The following is a 22,944-nucleotide window of genomic DNA, read 5'->3' as shown; positions in this document are numbered from 1 at the left end:
CAGGGAGTGAGTGCTAATTGCTGTTGGCTCTCAGAATCAAGCACTATCAAATCACAATGTAGTTGAATGACATGGAGAAGATGGCGTTCATCTACCCCGTGGGGTTTCATGAATTTGTCGGGATGGTCTGGGGAATCTCTGGTGTTCCAGAGATATTCCAGTGACTCATCAAATGGATCGTCAGGGACACAAAGCTCCTGGAGGTAACTTGTGTAAGTAGACAACTTAATTGTGTTGGCAAGGGTTAAAGGGGGGCACTGTAGGAACAAGACAGAAGGCTCATGAAGATTCTGTACCATCTGAGAGACCAAGGCCTGAAGGTGAGCCGCATACATTGGGCACATACTTTCTGCAGACAGGATTGCAGTAGGCCTAGCAACGGTAGAGGCTCTAATCAACTGGCCCAGACCATAGGCATTGAATGAATTACAGAGCTTCCTGTAATTATTACTGATGCGTCTTTCCTATACTTTCCAACATCAGGAAGCCACTTGTGGAGCACACCAAGGGATACCCAAGTATACAGCCTATTTAACGAATTAAATTACATCGAGAGCTTTTTCACCTAAGTTTTTTTATTGAATCACTTTTTCATCAAATAAACTATATATTGAATGTTTATATATCGAAAATGTACTGTTTTGAACATGAAATATAATAATGTAATATGAAAAAAGTTCAAGGTATAATGTTCTTTTTGGGTGGGGTAAAGGGTTACATTTGTTTGGGAATGTTTGGGGTGTTGAAGTTTTATATATATACTGTTTTCATCATGAAATATAATAATGTGACATTAAAAATGGTTAATGTAGTTTGGACTGGGGTAAAGGGTTACATTTGTTTGGGGTGTTTTAAAGGGCAGAAAACAGGGGTTTGCCCCCTCCCCGATAAACATAAAATAAAAAAAACTGTATTTGGTATACAGGTTTATAGAAGTTTGGGAGGATGCCCCGTCCCCAATTAAAAAAATGAAATAAAAAAATCAATGCGGTATACAGGTTTTCGGTATAAGATTTTCGGTAGATAAACACTTTTAATTATGGGAATCTACATTCGGTGAATACGTTTTAGGTGAAAGAATTACATTGAAACATACTTTAGGTGTAAAAGATTTGGTGAAAAGACATCTAACCGGGATACCCATCCACTCACAAATGCATCAGAATTGCCAGCCCCCACCAGCCATTATTGGTTTAGGGATTACTTCAGTGAGATCTGGCCATACGGGCAAACCTTCCAGCAGATAGACGACGACACTCACCACAGTGCCATTCCAGGCCTATGCGGACTCACACCAGCCTTATATCCTGCACACAAACTCCAGCCTTGATGGACTGGGAACAGTTCTCTACCAAGGGACCAATGGTAAGATAAAGACAGCAGGCTCCATAGGGAAACCCAGCAATTGTGCCAGCATGAAAATGGATGCCAGGGAACACATGCTAGGGCATTCGTATGGCGGAGAGGAATGGAGGCGGAGGAAGGGCAAGTTGTTGTTTCCGCCCCTCTTCTCTGCCGAACAAATCAATTCATGAAAATGGGTTGTGACGTTAATGGAAGGCATACAAGCCTTTCACAATGCTTTTAGACCTTAAATGAAAGTTATGCCTCAATGGAACATGAGCTCCATACAGTGGTTCATAAACTCTGAGGTAGACTATTCTAACACTTCGATTTAACTTTGTTAATCCCCCTAGAAGCACATTGTGTTTTCTGTGTATGTCAGCAGGGATTTCTCTCATGTGTGTCCAGTTTTTAGAGAACATATACGATCTGGTATTACAGCACTGTGGTAGCATGAGCGGGCATTATACATTTCAACAAATGATGATTTGCGTAAAACAGAGCTATGCAACATTCCATGGCTTTCTTTAGAGACTTTTATTTCTAGATGAGCTTCACTTGGACCCTCAGGCACTTGCCTTGCAAATCTTTAGCTCTCAGCAAACTGTAATGTGCCTTAAAAGAAGTGAACTGGTGGGACATTAGTGGCCAGCATGAGATGAGGCACTTAGAAAAAATGTCAATACAGTACATAGAATTAGAATTTTTTTCAGTATTTAACAGGTTTGATTAGAGTAGGTTCAGAGTGTTACCTTACATGGATTATTGTTTTCAAAAGGGGATGTTGTTTCTGAAATAGGGAACTTGCAAAATGACCAGCAGATTACAATCAATAGTCAAGATGTGTTTGTAAAAAAATCCCTGTTTTGCAGTGAATAAGGTAAACCTTATCAGAAGAAAAGTGTACAGATTGTGTGTGGCTTGTTTTCCAGTATTCCATAATAATTGTGTTAATTTGCACTCTGACATTCCCAAATCTCTTCAAAGCGCTTGCATTTCCTAAGACCTTTGTTAAGATGTAATTTCAAATATAGATAAAAGACAAACAACTGCTAAACATCAGAAGTGTGGGGTTATTCAAGAGTGCAGACACCATTTCACTCAAAAGAAGCATAAATAACACCCTGGGGCCAAGAAAGAGCTAATGTCTTGAAAACCACTGTACAGAAGTACGACCTTATTAGGATAATATATGGAAACACAATGGGCTCTTCTTTAAGATGCAGAGTTAAAGTGATGGTCACACTTTTATAGCAGCAGTGTATGGTTATTTGACCCTGTGCCTCTTCTGATGCAAAAGAAGAGAACTGCAAGGGAGACTGGATAATGTACCTTTCATTGGCATCTCCAATGTTTGTTGGGGTGTCACATGCACTGAAAGGTTGGCCGGCGTTACACCAAGCAGAGAGTACGGAAGGAGGCTGAAAAGTGGAATGGAGGAGTAGAGAGGACAACGAAAGAGATGTGCCCAAAGCTTAAATGCAGGATCTAAGGCGGGACAGGGAAACAATAGAGTGGCGGTATAAGAAAGTGGCAAATTGAGACGAGGGCAGAAAAGCGCACACCACCTGGGATCGGGAGGGCACAAGTGATATATTTACAAGTGTTTCACAGATTCACAGTTAGAAGTCCCATTCCAATGAATACCTCAAAATGTATAAAGCCACTTTGCGGACTAAAAGAAATGTTGATGACACAGGGTTGACATAGCCAGCAATAGAAACCACACTGTTATGACTCTGCACCTCGACGATGGGGCGATATTGAGCAGTGGTTCCAGTTTTGTGGTTACTGTTCTCAAAAGCAAAACAAAATCCTACCCAAAATCTGTAGGAGTTTAGCGGCTATCCTGTGAGAAAATACTCAGAAATGTACTGATGTATCCATCGACAGAAAGAAGGGCGAGGCACGCGCCTCTGCGAGGATAATATTTAGACCACCCAAGAAGAAGGACTCTTTCATTGTCTGAGGGGGCTCTAGAATGTGAGGTCTTTAAGTGAAAGAAGAGGAAAGAGTGTTAAGAGTAGTCCGGGAAAAAGATGGACTGAATACTCATTGGGCACCATCTTCTGCCAAATGATGAACCCATTTACTCAAAGTAGAACTATGTCCATGATGCCTACAACCAAAACCGGCACTCCTTGATTTCAGCTCAGATTATAAATAGGGCGCCTTATGACACAAATGGATCCTCAATATGATTGGAGACTTTCTAGAAATGTGGAGCTCTATGACCATGAGGGCTAGGCATATTACTTTGCCTCCATCAATGTGTATTGCCCCTTTCCTGCTAAAAAGCTATTGTTAGCGTTACACTGATGTGCTAATTTTCCAGCCAAGTCCTAGAAAGTTCCACTCCAATCACTTTTCGAAAGACGAAAAGGAAGATTTCACTGCAGCACATTGATTGATCAAAGACATATAAATATTACATGTGCACCATCTAGAAAGGGCATTCAGCCACTACAATTGTCCTAATTTGTTGTGATGTAAACAATCTGAAATCAGATAGGTTGGTTGTTGAATTGTTTCCATGAACATATCCAGTTTTCTTCAACATGTAGAGTGTGGCTTTGTAGCTGGATGTCAAATTAGGTTTCGATTCTCCAGATCCGAAGTCAATGCCACGTTTTGGCAGTCATTCGACAAGTTGATGGCCCTCGACTGCTTGCTCTTTGACAGCAGTGCCTTCAAAACAAACCGAATGCATGCAGTGTGGCTGCTGGAGTCCCCTTCCTTGACACTCTCCGGTTCTCCCAACTTCTTATATAACTTCTCCTCTTCATCCGACACCAGTGTTAGTGCAGCAGCTCGCTCTGCACGGTTGCTCAAACCCACAGTGGGAGGTTCTAAGCTCCCACACAATATAAATTCAGCTTAATCTATTCACATGCAAATTAGCCTTAAACAAATTAAAGGTTCTCCTTCAGGCATAGTCGGTGCCTTTCCCCAATGTCACTCCATCCATATTAGTGTGTGCCCTGTTGGGCCATTAGTGGCGAGCAGCGGCAGGGAGGACAAGGGTGCACGGAGTGCTTTTCCGGCACAGTCAGCATGATCGAGCGTTCCACATCTGGGATGCTTAGAGGTGGTGTAGTGGATAAGTCTCTCTGTTACCGCTCAGCAGTCTTTTCGCCTTATTTCATGCACTGGTAACCGATCCTAGAACCTCATTTTGGGATGAACGGCTGGGAGTGCATGGCAGGCTTTTCAGATCGCTTTCTTCAGAAATGGAGCCATCAAGTTCTGGAGGAAATAAGATAGTGTTTGTTAGCACCCATATTCTAGTAGACATTCACAGGGATTAACAATCAGCCAGGGGGATTCTGGGGAGAAATGTATTCACAGTGGTTTGAACCAGGAATTCATGGCACCGGGTAGCTACATTTTAAACATACAAATTCTATACATGACATTAAGATCAAAGCATGGCTAAGAAACTGTTAGTCCATTATAGTACATTCTAATTCAGGGTTCAGCAACCCTTTGCTCTCCAGATGTTTTGGACTATAACTCCCATCAACCCTAGCTAGAGGATTCAAAAGGGAGGGATCACGGGAGTTGTATTCTAAAACATGTTGGTTGCAAACGCCTGTTCTAATTGGTTCATGCCTCAACTTCTTTTACACCAGTGGCATCTGACTAGGATATAAAACACTCCCACACACCATCAAAATTGGCCGACATTCCCGAATTGCAATGTGTGGCTTTTCAGAGCAAACTGTTTGGCTAGTAGCTGAAGGAACATTTTGTTGAAAATGTTTGTGAGCTTGTGTATTTTATTTATTTATTGTACATTTGTAAGGTTCTTATACATCAAGTAAATTGTGTTTCATAGCGACCACAGGACAACAGGGAGGGAACATGGGAATGAAAGGGAAAAATAACAATGAAAGAGAGAGGTGGTCTTACTAGGCCTTGTGAGCATTCAGAATGTGCAAGTGCAGAGAGAGGGTGGGAAAGGACATTCACAACTTAACATTGATTAAACAATCAACTGCATCAAGAGATTGGAGTGGCTCACTATGGGCTTCAAAACTGGTTCTTATTGACCTGTTTGGCAGCTTCTTCGGGCATTGCCCTGTTGCCATTCAGGCCAGTCCAAGCTTGTTTATCAGACCCTGGAATCCTGCAGACTCTTATTGGTTAACTCTGGGTGTTATTCCATACTTAGGCATAGTTAACATAAGGATGGAAGTGCAGCCACATTTAACTGGACTCTGATAGCCGAGTGAAGGGAGTCCCATCATGTCCAGAGCGGTCCCCTTTTGCATTCTCTGCTGGTTCACAGAGGCTCCAGGACATTAATGATGACATGGATAGGTAATACCAGGCTGCACAGGTTGTAGCTTGCACAAGTGAAGCGGTAAGGCGTGTCTGGATGCCCTTTTATCATCCAGGTTACAAAATGATGCAGGTATGTGATGTGCATCCCTTAGTGAGTATCCGAGACACGCACACGCACACACGTCATTTGTCTAGCAAATCACAAGATGCTGGGTGCAACATTGCAAATTCATGACTAAAGATACATATTGGCAACCCATGTATTGCAAGCTAGCAACTTTGTAGACTACTCGTTTAAGCAAGTGTTTGCATGAAACCATGCATTACAGGTAAGCAATTTCTTTGTAAACCTGCTCCATGGTATCTTAATTACCATGTCTCAGATCACTCTTTCAATTACTTGATATTATTGTATCGTCCCTCTGGGTATTATAACAAAAGGGAGGCAGGGGCAATGTTGGACGGAGCCGGAACGAGTATAAATAACTATGGCTTATGTTTAATTAAAGATATTTTAAAAATCGTCTGAAGAAAATATGCATGCATGGATAGGTATTGGCATAGTTGACCTAATGCAACTTGACCTACTCTGATTTGACCGCATCCTTTTGGTCGAATTCGGTCGGTCAAATGGTATATTTTAATTAAACACTAGTTGTGGGGTGAAGTAAGGGAATAGGTTGAAGTGGGTGGAAGTCGGGGAGGTTTTGTGGGGGTCTCTCTCTGCGAGTAGGTAAAAAGAAATTAGGTTCAACAAATTAGGTCAAATCAGCAGTAGGTCAGGTTTTTTAGGTCCAACGACCCATATCCCATTGATAGGGTCCACTATTAATCATTGGGCATATGGCAAGCCAGCCACAAAGCTTTAAAGTGGACACCTTTCCTATGACCCCCCCATCAGTAGTACTACACCTACTTGACTCAATAAATACACGTCATATTAGGAAGAAAATGAGCGCCCGTTCCTGGGACCATTTAGAAGATCATTTTCCCGAAACTATGAACAATATTACAGCTATGCATGAAACCAGCAGTGCCGCCTTACAAAGCACAATGTCCACTGATGCTTCCAATCAACTACCAAGGGGCACAGCCCTGTTATCTGGAGTGACAAAGGAAAGAGGAGAGAGACAGGAAGCAACGAGCCAGGCAGCGAAAACATACATCGATGAGAAGGCACATGCAAGAAGAAAAAAGAAAACCCCTCAATAGGCAATGCAGCCTGGAGTAAACCAAGGATGACTATGGTGACAGGTCAATGAAAGGTTTCTTTTGGCAGAACAACTGGAATAATCTGGGAACAGTGAGGGAAATCTTTAGAATTTAGGCTCTGGGATGGGGACCTTCAAATCAAACTGATGGCAAGATATTAGAGAAAGAAGGTATAAAATACTATATCAAAATGTTCAGCACTCTTTCCTCTGTACTCTCCATTGCATCCCTAATTTACAACACATACCACTGGGGATGATAACCATTAAATTATGCAGATACTACAGAAACCATTGACGAAGTTGTGGAGATGTTCTCAAACAAAAACCTGGAAGATGTCATAAAAATATCCAGTGAAATCTAAAGCCAAAGGTTCTAACAAGATCCCATCTGAAATAATATACTATTTAATCAACTAGTAAATTAGTAGAGTGGAGGAATGCTTCATGGAATTCAAAACGCTGGATACGCTCCCACAATCCTGGCTAAATAGTAGCAGCACCCAACTCTGGAAAGACAGACCACACAACAAAACCAATCTTATTGCACATAAGCTATTATTGAAAAATCTCAATAGACGGCATCTTGAAATGAATGGATACTGCAGGTGGGTAACTGTTATTTTGTTAACCAAATGTAAAGAGGCTTTAGGGCCACTTATTAACTGTGGACAAAATCTTGTTTTTTTGCAACTCATTGACAAATATTCCTTGCCTAAAGAAATGTCTACCTTCCTAAAATTCACATCCACTCAATCATCAATTGCTGTGGGAGAAACACGTAAACCAAGGCATAAGCCAGTTACTCTTAAACTAATCAGAGCAATGTGCCGCAACATCACCTTGCAAATCAAAACTGGCATCTCAGCCAGCAAACTGTACCAACCATTTCCTACAACGAGAGTTAAACAAGGCTGCGTGTTAATACACATTTTAATTTGCCCAATTCAAAAATTACATGAACGGTGCATTTCTTGCTTCTTCCAGAGATGTTCCATGAAGAAATGGCTATCCAGTTTCATGACATCTGTATGCCGATGAATAAATTCTACTACTACACACACACAACAAAACTACAGGACCAACTGGAAACAATTGGACAATACGGAACTTAGGATGATTTTATCAAACATCCCCTAAGGCAACAACAAAGGTCTTTCAAGCTAGATGGAGCGGACCCACATAAAACGTTTGAGTAAGACTACCAAGGTATGAAAATCTAAGCTAGAAATAACCTATTCACTAGGCAGCACAGAAAAAGAATGTGAGTAATTTGTTTGCAAGCACGGACACTCAATCACTACCTCTGTTAAGAGTAGGGAGGGCATAAGTTCCTGACGTTTCCCCTTATGCCCAAATGCTTGTTGCAGAAGCATGTCTCCTACAATACATTGTGAATAATTTTTCCTGTTGAAAATCCACTGTGACACCGGGGTATCAAACTGATCAAGCAGCTGTCACATCACTCACGTCCTTTGAGTCCTGCCGAGGGACTTGCATGCCAACCCGGATGAGTGAGAAGCCGACAGAGAGCCATAAGGAGAAGCTGCCAATGTGAACAGCTGTCACATGGATCGTACAGTACCGGATAGCCATACCAGCGAGGGCTCACACGTAAAGCAACTAGACCACTAGAGAAAGACACAAAGACTTGTAAACAATGTTGGCGATATCATTCCCCATGGTACAAACATTTACCAGAGACTTGATTCAACGCGAATTACAGGGCAAAGGCCTGTGGAAGCAGTGAGTGGGACATAAGCCCCTTTTGAACAATTTCCTTTTCACACACACATCACAGGTTGGAAGAGCAAATTAGATTGGCTAGGGGAAGCAAAGCTATTCCTTGGAGGAACGGATACTTAAGGGGAAACAGACAGTAGTGGGTGTACAAGGTAAGGTCAGCAGTGGAGGTGGACAATGACCGAGAGACGAGACGGAGGAAGGAGGAAGTGGTGGATCATGTAAGAGATTGTTGTAAAAGGTGAGGTATTTGTTCAGGAGTGGAAGTGGATTTGCAGTGTGTGTGATTGTGAGACAAGTGTGTAGTGGGGACCGAGTAAGGAGTAACTGGCTGGTACGGGGGGAAAGGAGGATGTGAGAGTAATAGTGGTTAGAGGGGAATAGTAGTTGGAGAAGAGTAGTAGAGGTTGGGGGAGAGTTGTAATGTTCTGAGGGGAGTAGTATTGGTGGGAGAACAGTAGTAGTGGCGAGAGGAGAGTAGTCATGGTTGGAGGGGAGTAGTAGTGGTTGGAGGAGTGTAGTAGTGGTTGGAGGAGGGTAGTAGTGGTCTGAGGGGAGTAGTAGTCATAGGAGGGTAGTAGTAATGGTTGGAGAGGAGTAGCAGTAATGGTTGGAAGAGAGGTCGTGCAGGGGACTATTAGTAGTGTGGGAGTGGTGTTAGTGTTTAGGAGAAGGAGTAAGGAAAGAGGTAACATCAAAGGGTGGAGACAGGAAACAGGAGAGTGAAACATCAGAACAAAAGCAGACTGGCGGGGAGGAGCAAAGGAAGAAGTACCAGGTAGAGTAGAAGGGAAAAGGGAGACCATGTATGAGTGGTGTAGACGCATTATCCCTAACTCCCACACCCATACCGCCGTCATACTAGAACATCAGGAGAAGAGACCTATATGGATCTCCATGTGTTATGCCTATACTGCATCGAGTGTACGAGAGATGATATGTACTTCGACAACCGTATGAAATGTATCCTCGCCCTAAATGAGTGGAAGGATGTCATGTGGAGGGATGTCATCACACACCACTGGATATCGTATAGTGCTGAGAGAAATCTGACATGGGCAGAGTAATGTCATAAAGAAGCCATACAAGCACATACTGAAACGATATGAAAATACTGAAGAGTAACAATGTAACTGAAGTGATAAGAGAAGCATGTACGAAACTATAATGTAATCATACATACAAAGAAGAATGAAGTATCTTGTTGACCAATAAGTGTAAATACGCAGCAACGCAAGGTAGATGAGACACATAGAAGCTTACTTTAGAGGAAAATATAATGTGGCAAGGACAGCCATGATAGGAAAATGGATAATTGCTCATGCAAAGATTCAATTCAGCTACCTCAGAAACAGACCTGGACTGCAGAGTTGGAGAATTAGCTTTTTGTGCAAAATGAAGAGGAGTCTATGTTGGCTGGGATCAAGGATGCTATTTCAAGGAATAGCTGCAAAGCACAAAGGGAGGCAAACGAATAAGCCATGGACGTGAGCCATATTTCTCTTAGATTAAAGAAGAAGAAAATATTTGCAAGAGCCGAAGTATTGACTAATTAACAATGAATAATGCTCCTACAAGATGGAGTGAGCAAATCTCTAGAAGCCAAGAGGAGCAATGACAACCAGCATAATCAAATCAAATAACAGTAAATAGGAGGTCGAAATAGACAAATTTGCGGTCTCTTCACACGTGATCCAAAAGTCGAAAACAAGGGCTATTCATTAAGCTGTTTTTTTGTTTGTTTACAAAACTTCACCTTGTGGCTGGCAGTATGTTGTCTTAATAGCGTCCCATGTCAAGCAGAAACTGGGACAGGTGGGCTCTGCAGTTCTTACCTACATAAATGGGCCCAGATCCTTTCACCTGTACACCACGTACATACACAGACCAGCCCAAATGCTCCGGCGCGAATGCGCCGACAATGAAGTAAAACTGTCCCACTCTTGCCGGGGAATGTTGTTTTTTAGGTGAACTACACACCAATACTCAGTGCTTCCTATGGGATTTCAGGCTAACAGACACACTCTGCAACTAACTCCTGCAAAGAAAACTATACCCTGACTGTCCCTCTCACAACAAGCATACATTGGGGCCAGATCTGTACCACTGCACGTTCATTTTCATAATGTATCCGAGTAAAGTGGTTATTAAGACTGAAGCTCCAATAAAATCAACTCATTCTACTTTTGACCATAAAAAACAGCACAACCTTCCTTGCACCCACCCCCACCCCTCCCCCCCTCACACTTCAAGATGTGGTTTTCCTTCGTTTGCGCTGCTTTCAGCAATAGCTGGGTGGCTCAAGATAAAACACATCTGGCAACAGGACTTTCACACAAAAAGAGGGGGCGAGAGAGAGAGAGAGAAGGGGAAAGAGGGAACGAGAGGGCAGAGAAAGATTGATGGAGAGAGAGAGGAAGATAGAAAGAGAGAGAGGGGAAGAGGGAAAGAGAGGGGCGAGAAAGAGTGGAAGAGGGAGAGAGAAGACGAAAGAGAGAGAGGGAGAAGGGGAAAGAGGGAGGAAGATAGAGAGTGGAAGAGGGAAAGAGAGAGAGGAGAACGAGGGAGAGAGAGGGAGGGGGAGGGGTAGAGGGAGAGAGACGGAGAGACCAGCATATGATATGCTGGACACAGTTGGCTTTGTTCATTTCTCCATGGGTTTCCCCAGTCCCCCCAGTGTGTACCATTGAGAGTCAGGATTGCACTTTCTTTTCTCCAGTACTCAGGCATTACAGCGAATTCATCAAGTGAATAAAGATCGTCAAATGCCATAAACCTCCCTACGCATTGCCACTAATCAGCATACATCTAATATGGCCCGTTCCCCTGTGCACGTTCAGCAGTGCTATTTCCAGCCTGACTTCGACTCCAATGAATGGAGAGGGATTGCATCATCCTGTGGATGCACTTCTGTCACTGAGCTGTGGGCATACATGGACGGCTTCCATTGTGACCACTTCAACACGGTATTCATTCATGGATCACTGCCAAACACATTTCTCTCATCCGCCCTACAATATGGACTCTTACTGATCGTGGATCTAAACTCTTCTGTCGTCTTTGACTTTGTGCCAACTTGCTTCACCTTACCCATCCTCACTATATTCTCCTTATTCCTTTCTTTTTTGCAAAAACAAAATCCCGACCTCCTCCTGCTGTGATTCCTAATGTGACTGAAATGCCACACATGTGGGTTTCACTGCTACAGTCCTATCTTTTATGTACCAGGATAGACATTTTATTCTGATTCATATTTATTTATCGGGAGGGAGTGATACATTGACAATGTAGTAATGGTCTCCATGGCATTAGGATCCTTGCATGATAAATGGCTAGCACATCAGACATGGATCTTTTGCATCGAGTGCGAGGCCCTAGTAGTGGAATCCATACATTGGCAAGGAAGGAGGCGACTCCCTGAGGCCTTAGGTAGCCTTTGCGGTATCTCCCAGATTCACAAAGGCTATCTTCCATGGTATGCATGGCCTTGCCTTCTTATGAACAGCAGGAAGTTGTCACTAGCATTGCTACAGTCCCGTCAGATGTCTGGGGACGTCCCTTTTAAGGGAGTAAAGTATGTTTCCGATCCTAACTGTGGTTGCCAGTGGGCGGTTCTGGGGACTCTAAGCTCATTGTCATCATTATCCCACTCAATGGTACTCGGTATGCCCACCTCAGAATAATGAGAGGCTGAGTGTACTCGTTGGGATGTGATCCTCTAACCATAGGTCACATATACATTTCTGCAGTCGATAAATTAGTGAGCTGAGCTTTCTAACCCAATCCAGGTAAAATAATCTTCATTTAAGACTCACAAAACCAGAAGCACAGGCTTATTTTGTATTTTACAGATTTTACAGAAAGAATTCAAACATCTCTCTTGACAGCTTTTTCCCCTCAGAAGGTACGCTGTTAGAAACATCAATAGTATAGCTGTGTTAAGTCTGCTTTATGCTATTTCACCATATCCCACTCATATTATTTTAACAATATAAGAAGTCGTAATGATAGTATTTTTAATACTTGCACTTATCACTACACTCACTATCCTTCTGGCTCAACCACCCACATGATTCCCCGGATATTTTGAATGAGGCCAGTCAATACGTTTCCATCTATAGCTTCCGCTGCTGCTAGGAAGGCCCTCATCATTTGCAATTGGCCAATTGGATAGTACCAATGAATCTGAACCAAAACCAATTATTGTTCACTGATTCTGCACTCATTTCCCTAATGTGCCCATGTATAACCTTGAAGAAGACTGGATAGGCCAAAACACGTGTTGACAAGGCAATGTAAACTGATCACTTGTGAATTGTTTATATATTTGATCACATACAAGGACTAGTATGAGCAACTCAATAAGCACTGTTTGTTTAAATCTATTAAGTTACACTTTAATTGATGGATCTATAAATGTAATTTTTAACCGTGCATTGCATAGAAACAATGTCCATACCATATTTTACCAGGGCATTCTAGTTTTGCTAGCCTTGATGGTATGTTTATCCCTAGATAACATATCGTGGATGTGTTAACAGGTGATTGTAGGCACAAATGATCCTATAGCCTGAATTGCTGCCTTAGTCTGTCAAAACTGCCAAACATTTGGTGATATATTACTCATTTTATTGGAGTTTTGTAATTTACCACATTGCGATCATGCCAGGGAGCCAGTTTGGAGCTGCGCGCATGAGCAGATTCCCCATCAAAGTTTTTCCAAAATGACACAAATTTTAATTGTCCATCAGTTGTATAAAGGTTTCCCTTAATTTGGCAATCTTTGCATATTGCTCTTTGCCTTTCTATTCATCTGTGGATTTAGGGGAATGTTAGTCTCCCCCGATTGTGATAGTTTCACCCACATAGTCTGCTTACTCTCATTACTACATTAAATCATGTCAGATTCTCTATCTTTGGGGCCATATATTATCCTGAAATATTGGCCTCCACTATCACCCATCTCCCTTTACTTTTCCCTTTCGACTCGTTGATGTGGATCCGTCCTATTTGTGGAAAGTACTCCTGTGCCTCTGATACAGCCTGTGAAGGTTGAACAAAACATTATTTTAACCAATGGAATATCTAACAGATGCTTATTACATGAAATATCTAGGAGATGCTTATTCCATGGTATTTCTAGGAGATGCTAATTCCATGGAATATCTAGGAGATGCTTAGCTTCTTTTTTGGAAAGGATAGTCTCCTACAGGTGGATCACATCTGCTTCTTGCTGTTGAAACGGATTCAAAACAGGACATTTCTCTTTGCATTCCTATGGCCATTCACGTTTCTTGAAATACATTCATGTTTGGTTTTTGTATCTGCCTTGTTTCGTTCCCCGTATCAGATTTGTTTATACACCCCACTCTTCCTATTTTGTCTTCCTTCCCTCTTGTTTTTCACCCCCTTTATGGTTCATCCGTTTTCTCAGAAATGTTCCTCCTTCAATCAATCAGTTGGTATCCTTTTTGCTTCCATGTTATTGGGCTAATCTCATCCCCACCATTGCTCCAACTTTCTTCTCGGTGAGGAAGCCCCTCCCCTTGTTTTTCCCTGTTCATGGTTTTTGAGCTGATTCCCTATTAATGTGACATCAATCAAGGAGATCCTGTCCATATTTCCGGGGTGGTTTGTCTCATCAGTGACCTCATTTGTTCTTGAGGATGAAGTTGCTAATGTATAAAAGTTCTGGTTTATCCCACTTAGTCCTTGGCTTTCTTCATAATGGTAATCAGTGTGTTCACTGGATTTCCGCTCACAAATCGCGTGTGTTTAGTTGTTTTTTAAAAGGTTGGCAAAGTACGATCTGGCCTTCCTTCGATCAGGCTCATATTGTAATGGTCTAATGTCTTAACCATTTTGTTTTAGATTTAGAGTCTTCATTCTCCTGTTATTCTCTGTAGAGACCATGTCGGCTTCTCAAACTCTACGCTCCAGTTCATCAATAAGTGTGTTTGTCACCCAGATTGTTTTTCTTCTAGGCCTTCTAATGTTTTTTTATCGCTCTTAGATGTCTCTTGGATTCGGCTTCTGTTGTACTGATTTGATTTTGAAGTGCTCTTTCCCATTTCCCATGCACCATTTGGATAATCCTGTGTGCAGATCACCTAATGTTGGTTCCTTTCGCTCCTCATTATTTGTCTCCATCTCTTAAACCTTTAATGGCATATCTTGTATTTTTTCTGCCAGAATTTCAATTGACATTAGGGTGGTTGATTTGTAGGTTGCGTTCTCTATCCCTGCATTCTGTGCCCCATCTATTGCCATGGTTACTGACTTGACAGAAACATTCTACTTATTTTTGTTTTGGCAGGATACAGTGAATATGGTGACTATAATGTGGCTAGTTAAGACACAGGAATTTTCCTGAAATCTGTTGGCTGAGTCACCTTCTCCCACACCAGAGTTACACTGTTTCAACTGGTTTCTCCATGCTTGCTTCTTTCTCCCAACTTTAGACCCGATTATCTCAGAATTGCTAGTGGATTCAGTTTCAGATGGAGTGGGCAAACTGGCTTGTAATTATGTACTTTCCCAGTTAACCTTAGAGGTGTAGTGGCTGCCCAGAAGCCTTTACTTCCCAAAACAGCTCTCACGACAGGTCCGCGATAGACTGACTCAATCTCTGAAATATATTCTGAGGCGACGAGTGCAATCTATCTTCCCTTGTCAGCCCAAGTCTGGGGCTGTGTTTGTCACAACTTATCTATTGAGATGTAGATTCTTTCGAAGCCGTCTCCTGCTAGCCCCACAAAGTCTGGAATCACTTCCAAGTGTGATGATTGATTACACTTTCTCTTCCGATGGGTTTGGAGTGAGATTGAAGATTGGAAAAGACTCCTGTTTCTGACTTCCAAGCTTAGGGGCAACAATATTTTCAGTTTTTAAATGTTCCCTTGAGGCCCTGGAGTTTGGTATCTTTAATTCCTGTTTGGTATCCATGTTATACTCATCCATTCACTTCATTGCATCTTTGTTAGTGATAAGGCTGGTATTTGCTTGTAGGGAGTGTTGCGTTGCAAGGATCATTTTAGTTAATTCCTTTTCCTCTGATATTACTGGATGCTGTTCGTCTTGTCCCTCTTATGCCCTCGCATCCCCCTCATGTGGGTTTGAAAGTGATTTTCCTGTGATGGTTTCAACTCTGCTTTAAGAGGTTACACTATTGGGCAAGACATGAAGGGATGTGTCTTATTACTGGTATCTTTCAGTGTATGAAAGCATTTTGCCTCCCACTTGACGCCCCTTGCTAGGATGTTGACCTTAATTTTTTATTGCTTAAAGTTTGAGGCCTGCACATTTGGCAACTTGTTTCCTATGGCAGGTTGCTGGACCTTCATTATCCTGCTCTTAGGGTCTTTACTGCAGACTCTCTCCTTTTTAAACACTACTTCTGACTTTCGTTTGCTGAGTGGTTCTGCATCTGGTCAACCACTCCTAATTATTTTTGTTGTGCTATTTTCACAGTATCTCCAATAGCCGCTACTAGTTTTTCTTTTAGTTTGCCATGTATCCCTTTACTGCAGCACGCTTCTAGCCTATATCTTATTCTGGAAAACTGCCTTGGCTTTTCGCAGTAATTAGTTACAATAAAGTTGTTCTTAAAGTGTATTAAAAAGTACACCCCTCCTTTGCCTCTGTAGATACCTAGCATTATCAATTAAAGCAAAGTGAAGGAAGGTGAAAGTGCCATAGAATGGAATGACTTTAAGGAGCAGAGTGATTTATATACAGGTAAACAGTTAACAGAGAGATCCCCATGAAGGACCCAAAGATAGTTTGAAGAGAGTTAGGCAGACTTATTCAGGCCTAAGATGATCCGAGAGTTCTGAGGTGCCACAGGGGGTGGGTGAGGTTATGTAGAAATTCTCTTCACTCTTCAGGACTTGATCTCTGCTTAATCTGTTCACTTGGATCCACCTGTTTTATTGAGCAGCGACCATTCTGAGCTTTTTAGCTTTTGGTTGCACCTTCTTTGTTGCCTTTTCATTGCTCTTCATCACTCCTTTTCCCTCGTTCATCCCCTGTTGCTGCTAACTCCTGTCCTCTGTCCTGCACAGGCAGCATTCTGCTTTGTGTACCGTCTATTATATACTAACTTGTCTTAGTTGTGACGTAGTCCTAACTAGACGATCACTGAGTACTGGGTGCAGACTGCATTATCAGTCAATGCCAGTCTCTGGTAAGTCACTAACGTAGTACACGGTTTCCCACCCCACCTCAGACGCCCTTCAAAATCTCGCCTCTAACCCAGCATCCCCACCTCCCAGGCTTCTCTTTCTAGACTACCTCCCTCTGCTTCACCCATCCCTCTTCCCCACTGTCCCCAACTCATTCCTGCCTCCATCGTTACACGTGGCCAGATGCCATGAGATCCATCTCCTCTGGAGGGGGAGTCAGGCAACAAAACTGACAGATGGTAGCGCAGTAACAAAAACAGAGGTAGGAAGAAAAATGGACGGAGGCGAGGAGACATGAAGGCAAAACACAAAAGGAAGCAATAAAAGATACTGTAAGGCTGAGTGAGGCGAAATAGGAACAAGAAGGATCAGGAAATCTCTATGGTGATAAAGGCGTCAAGAGCTGGTAGAAGCTAATGTAAGGTCATCAGTAGTGTCCTTAATGCATCAACATCATTTCCAAATGTGTTGAGTCCCCTATACCTCGTCCCTGTACATTGCTCTGTAAGTTATGTAGCGCCATGCCAGCCATCGGAAACGCGGTGCTCCTCACTCTGATGCTGTGTTCTAGTCTCTACTTCTTCCAGAAGAGAAAGGGAGAGAGAATGGGGTGGCCAATGGAGGAGTGACAGGGCTGATTTACTAGCCATGTCCGTACCAGAGATGGGATTGTAATATAAATCATTGGTACGGCGTACCACTAGTTCGCTAGCTTTTTACAGAGCATACTTTTAGTTCATAGGCTTAAGAAATGCGTCCTGGGCGCTTTAGCCGGACATTCAAGCACTGCCAGTTTCCCAAGTCACAACTGGGCCGACACAACCACAGCGTCCGTGGCTCTGCAGACCGTTAAGGTGCTCAGGTTGCAAACACATTTCTTTTATCAGTGGCAGAGCCTTTCATAGGCATGATGGAACATTTGCAACTCAAAGAGCTCACAAAGCACCAGTTATCTTGTAAACATGTGATAGTTAAAGTGAGCAGCACTAAGCACGCTTTTAAAGATTGTTTATATCCATGATGTCTACTAGCTTGACATGCAAAAAAATTAAGTTGCTTTCAGCCGCTAATCAGAGGTTTTCAACAACATAAATAACAACGAACTGGAAGTTTGTGACAAAGAATCTGTATATCCATCTTTGTTTATTACACAACTTCTTGTATTACATGTCTTACATTACTGAAAGTACAATGAGGTTGACTAGATTTTTCAGGTTGGCATTATCTTGCATTCTGGGACTTATAGTTCACCATTCTGGATGTGAAAATTAAAGCCACGATGTTATTCTTTTGGCTCAGCATGTTGCTATAAGGATTTACATGTTGGCATGTGGCTTTATTATGGAATATGTGTTTTTTGTATGTGAACTCAAAGACATTATTACTGTAGACCTTGGAATCCAACAATGTGAGCCAAAGTTATGATCCTGGTCACCTCCCACCCCCACCCCCACTCGACGTCCGTACCCTCCCCATCCCCACCACCCCTCTGCCATCTGTTAGACCATGTCACTCCTTCCTTTTTGGGTGCAGCCAGAGTACCACTAGTTCCTTTTTTCCACTTCCACCACTGGTCCGCACCTATACTTATCTATAAGCCTCCTGTCATCATCGGGTATAATAAGTGCCCGCCCTCTCCTACTTCCCTCTCCCAACTTTACTACCCCTCACCCTACTTATAAACCCTTGGTGTGACCGCCAAGGGGTTACGCGTCCCCTGTGCTCCATTGCCTCGCAGCTTGGTTTGCGCTTTATCAATCCCATACATGCATACAATGCTCGCAGGAAGTTCATACATTTGTGGGGGAGCTAGAACCCCCTGCTTTAGCTATGTTGCCAGAGGTCCCCACACAGGAGTTTCCGTTGTCTTCTACTCTACCCAGAGGCCTTTTTCCTCCAAAGTATGAATGTTTTACAAATATCTAATTGTTAATACACTTTGCAAGAGGAGTTCCACATGTTCACGTCACTTTTGGCAAAAGAAACACAATTTCACCCTTGAATTTATGGATCTATGTGATTACAACGACCCCCAGAATTCCGATGGCCAAAAATGTAGACTTTTTTTTTTCTTCAACCCCCTTTACACCACGTACATGTGCAGAGGGAGATCCCTGCAGCCTCCCCCCCATGCTACTATTATATCCCATACACCCCCCCTACATATGTGGTGTAAGTGGGGTCGATAAGATATACAAAGTTGGAATTTCAGGAGTCGGAATTCTGAGAGCGACATTTTGGGCCATTACCGAATTTATAAGGGCTGATTTCAGTTTGACAAACAGCAGATGCCATTAACAGGTGATTTCTTTGGGGAATTTTAGTGAAATCCCATTTCACGTTTACCAAACGTTTGAACAATATTTTTTAAAGAGTCATATTATATTCGATATAAGAACACACACTATGAGGAAATTAGTTCTTAACAGATATTAAAGGTGTTGCATTAGTGTGCTCGCCATTTTTGAAAATATCAGAAAACAGACTGTCAAAATGAAGGCGTTAGAACCGCCTCGTTTCGCAGGCCTTTGAAGTATAGGATACAAACATGTTTCTTGTTTTACACGCGCGTCAAATGAGGGCCTTGAATTCGCTTTTCATTCTTTGGAACAGCGCCGTCGGAGACCTCAGAAGCAAACCTCGCCCTGATGTCCCCTAATGCGCGGTTTCAAAGAAAGAAACGCTCATTTGCGGCCTTTGTTTGGTGAGAAGCTCAGTCAATTGTGAGGCGCAGAACGCCTCCATTTTGAACAATTGTTGTCCTCGCGCTGCAGTGTCATCCTTTGTTTCTCTTCCCAGATACTGAACCAAACATGTCTCACACTGCTTCTCCACAAGGACATGCTCAATGTCGATAGGTCCTGCCTGCTCGCAATAAACATGAGGTGTGCAGTGAAGGGGAGCTGCAGGTCCGGGAGAAGTCGCAATGGAAACATTGATGTATTTTGTATTTTTATGATTCAGAAGGGCCAACATACTTATTAGAACCCCCTAGTAGTATTTCTCGGAAGCTGATTGGTCAATCTGCGGGCTATACACACTGGTATAGCCCGCAGATTGAATACAGCCCGCAAATCGGGTGTTTGCAAAGCAAGCAGCTTCCACGTTGTATTCTGCAATTGTTCATATACACCCGAGGTCCATATGAACACTTTAATACACACCAAAGTAAGCAGCTTCAACGTTGCAGAATACAACGTAGAAGCTGCTTGCTTTGGTGTACATGAAAGTGTTCATAAACACCACACGGGTGTATATGAACACTTTCACATACATCAAAGCAAGCAGCTTCAGCGTTGTATTCTGCAACGTTGAAGCTGCTTACTTTGGTTTATATGAATGTGTTCATATACACCCATGCTCTCAGCAGCATATTTGTAAAATAACAAATATGTTGTTATTTTCCAAAAATGATGCTGGGATTTCAGGATTGCGCCCTTTATGACAAACAGGCGCAATCCCGAAGGATGCCCAGGCCCATTTGAAAATATTGGTGGAGCCTGGGCGTACTGATTTGGCACAGTGAATCCTGCTTTTTAGCACATTCACTGCGCCAAGTTCAGAATCAGGCCCTGAGGGTGTTCTAATAGCTTTATAGACCTGCAGCTCTGGGCCGTAACGGGCGTTACGGTCCCTCATACCTCGTTAAAGGCTCTTGCTTCGCTCAGGCCATTAACTCGGTCTTCAGGCCCATAACGCCCAGTACGGCCCTTGCTGCAGGTCTATAAAGCTATATTAGAGGCCTGGTCAACCGGGTTATAGTTTATAACGTACTGCAGTATTTCTCTTCAACATAATTTAATTAGATTTACACCTTAAAACAAAAGCAAAGCATGACCAGAAAACTACTGCTTGACTTAATGAGAGAAATATAATGTGCTCCAATCGTAACTTGAGCTGGGGCAAGTAAGCAGTGTGTTCTGGACCTACCCCACGTGACCAGGTCTGCTTATAGAGAGCTGCACTTGGAGGGATATCTTAGAGTGGTGTCAAAGAACTGACACGCGATCCAGGGAGAAAGCCTCTCATTGGCCCACTGATCTTGCTGGTGACTTTGTGCAATATCTGCTTTGCAATTCTACCAAAATCCTCTAACCAAAAATACCTCCTGCAGGACTATATTTATACAAAAAACAGCCTTTCATGGAAGACCAGGAAGGTACTTTAAACAAGCACTGGCAATGTCCACAGTTTAGGATTTAGTGTAGGCATGGGAAAGGCACTTGCTAGGCACTGTTTCAGTGGTATAAACTGCCCATTGATGGAAGCAGGTGCAAAATGGTGTGAGTCCCTGGGCATATAATAGCAGTTCCTGGCAAATGGCGAATGCATATAAACAAGACAAAATGTCGACTTTGCCTACTTCAGGGAAGGGTACTCATAGCGGCGATAGCGCTAATAAATGGAGTGTGTGAAGGCAGACCTGATTAAGACATTTTAATTACACCAGTTGTAGGTTTACACCTCCAATTAAGTCATTAACTCTCAGAAAACTGCATGAAAAAACACTGGCAGGCACTTCGAGTCCAACATCTTATAGTAAGGCTTGATTAAAGTGAGTTCAAAGAGTTCCCACAAGGAGGTGTTTTGGGCTGTGAGGGGCAGGAACGGAATGGGAATGGCCATAGGGATTACCATGGCAATGGGCAGTCAATAGATGGGCAAATAAGCAAACAACATCTACAAGCGGTGTGTCTCTCTTCATATGCCATTTCTCCATACGTGTACTTTAATGCAACTGTTTCGGCTTATAGGTGGTACAAGCGGCACCTATTAGCTCAAACAAAAAATTCAAACAATGGCCACAGCCCTGCAAGGGCCTGCCTTGCCCGACCAGGACCCTACCTAAATATTATTTTAAAAGTGTTGCGTCCTTTGAGCATTGTTGAAGCGCAAACATATGGAAAAGCATGACCTATTGACTTTGCCAAAGCTTGTTTTTGTTAGTGATGTATTCACTGCACAGCCCCTCCCCCCTTTTAACGCCAGGCACACACCCAGCTCCATTTTCATTGGGCTCCTTCCTCTAGGTGGAAGGCAGTGAGGCGTATTAAACTTTCTTCAATGTTTATTTAATTTCATGCTTATGTTGATTATATAGCACACACAGTAAAAATAATGTCTTCTTTGCGCTGAAGTTAGAGAGAAATACAGCATTGCTGTATAATTATGTATTAAAGTACATTTTTTCGGAAGCTTATATGATGTAGCTCTTTGGGGTTAAAGCTACTCCTGTGCTCATTACAAATAAAGTGCCCCCCCCTCAAGATTGCACCTGTAGAGTAACCCCTCAAAGCTCACACCAGAAAAACTAGAACGCCAAGCACACCTCTTGCAAGGAGAACAAGGTTTATTCTCACGAAAAACCAAGTATGTGCCATCAAAGAACTCTGCTGACACGAAGCGCTCTGACAAAAACAGCATGAACAATGGGTTATAAAGATACACAGCATCACACGTGACGTACACCACATAGGTTACAAATCCAGATAGCTGATTGATGCGACCCAATACACATATAGTCTGCTCCATATGGGATGCCAGGCGATTTGTCCAAGCATCTTATGTCCATCTTCGTGCACGTGGGGATCTTCTTCTTCCATCGTCAAGTGCGAAGGCTCCAATCAGCAATTTGGTTACACAATTCATTATTGCATAGATCTACAGCGCACCTGGTACCAAAGACATGAGCAAGGTGGCTACTTTCAAAGTCGTGATAACTTCTCAGAACTGCGTAAACCCCCGCTCCAATCCCAGACACGCTGGCGCCTCTACAATCTTCCCACCCGGAGTTTAAATGCGTTACCTTCTCCCCGGCAACTCGCAGCACAAATCACATGAACCAATGGTGGAGGCTGTCCGTCTCTGCTCTCTGATCTTCCTGGCCGATTGGCCACTTTACAGTTTTCTGGTCAAGGGTCTTGGGCTGGTCAGTGCACTGAAATGTTTGTGTTCGGGGCTCGGGGGTCTTAAGCCGCTTTAAGTTAGAGATCTGGACTGGTGAAGGCCTAAAGCCCTCTCCCCCCTTCTCATGGGATAGTTCTTCGAAGATGCATTGCGACCTCTCTTGGGCTTGCAGGGCACATTCCTTCTGGGTTACATGCACTAATGATAAGACACAATAAAGGACTGTGTCTCTTCAGGGATTTATCCTTCTGCAGGGCTGGCCGGGCTGC

At 42.9% G+C, this 22,944-nt stretch overlaps 1 protein-coding gene across 1 annotated transcript in view; it reads right to left on the bottom strand.

The window, feature by feature from the left end:
- Positions 1-999: 999 nt before the first annotated feature.
- GDPD4 (glycerophosphodiester phosphodiesterase domain containing 4) overlaps positions 1,000-22,944 on the bottom strand; it is a 691,051-nt gene continuing 669,106 nt past the window's right edge. Inside the window, exon 16 of the mRNA XM_069639989.1 lies at positions 1,000-4,590. Coding sequence (XP_069496090.1) covers positions 4,487-4,590 — 104 coding nt within the window. The 3' untranslated portion in view covers positions 1,000-4,486. The remainder of the gene's footprint in view (positions 4,591-22,944) is intronic.

This window comes from Ambystoma mexicanum, chromosome 7q, assembly GCF_040938575.1.
Source record: "Ambystoma mexicanum isolate Mex_15411 chromosome 7q, UKY_AmexF1_1, whole genome shotgun sequence".
Lineage (NCBI taxonomy): Eukaryota > Metazoa > Chordata > Amphibia > Caudata > Ambystomatidae > Ambystoma > Ambystoma mexicanum.
Note: the sequence above shows the minus strand (reverse complement) of the source record. Positions and strands in the feature narration are given on the sequence as shown.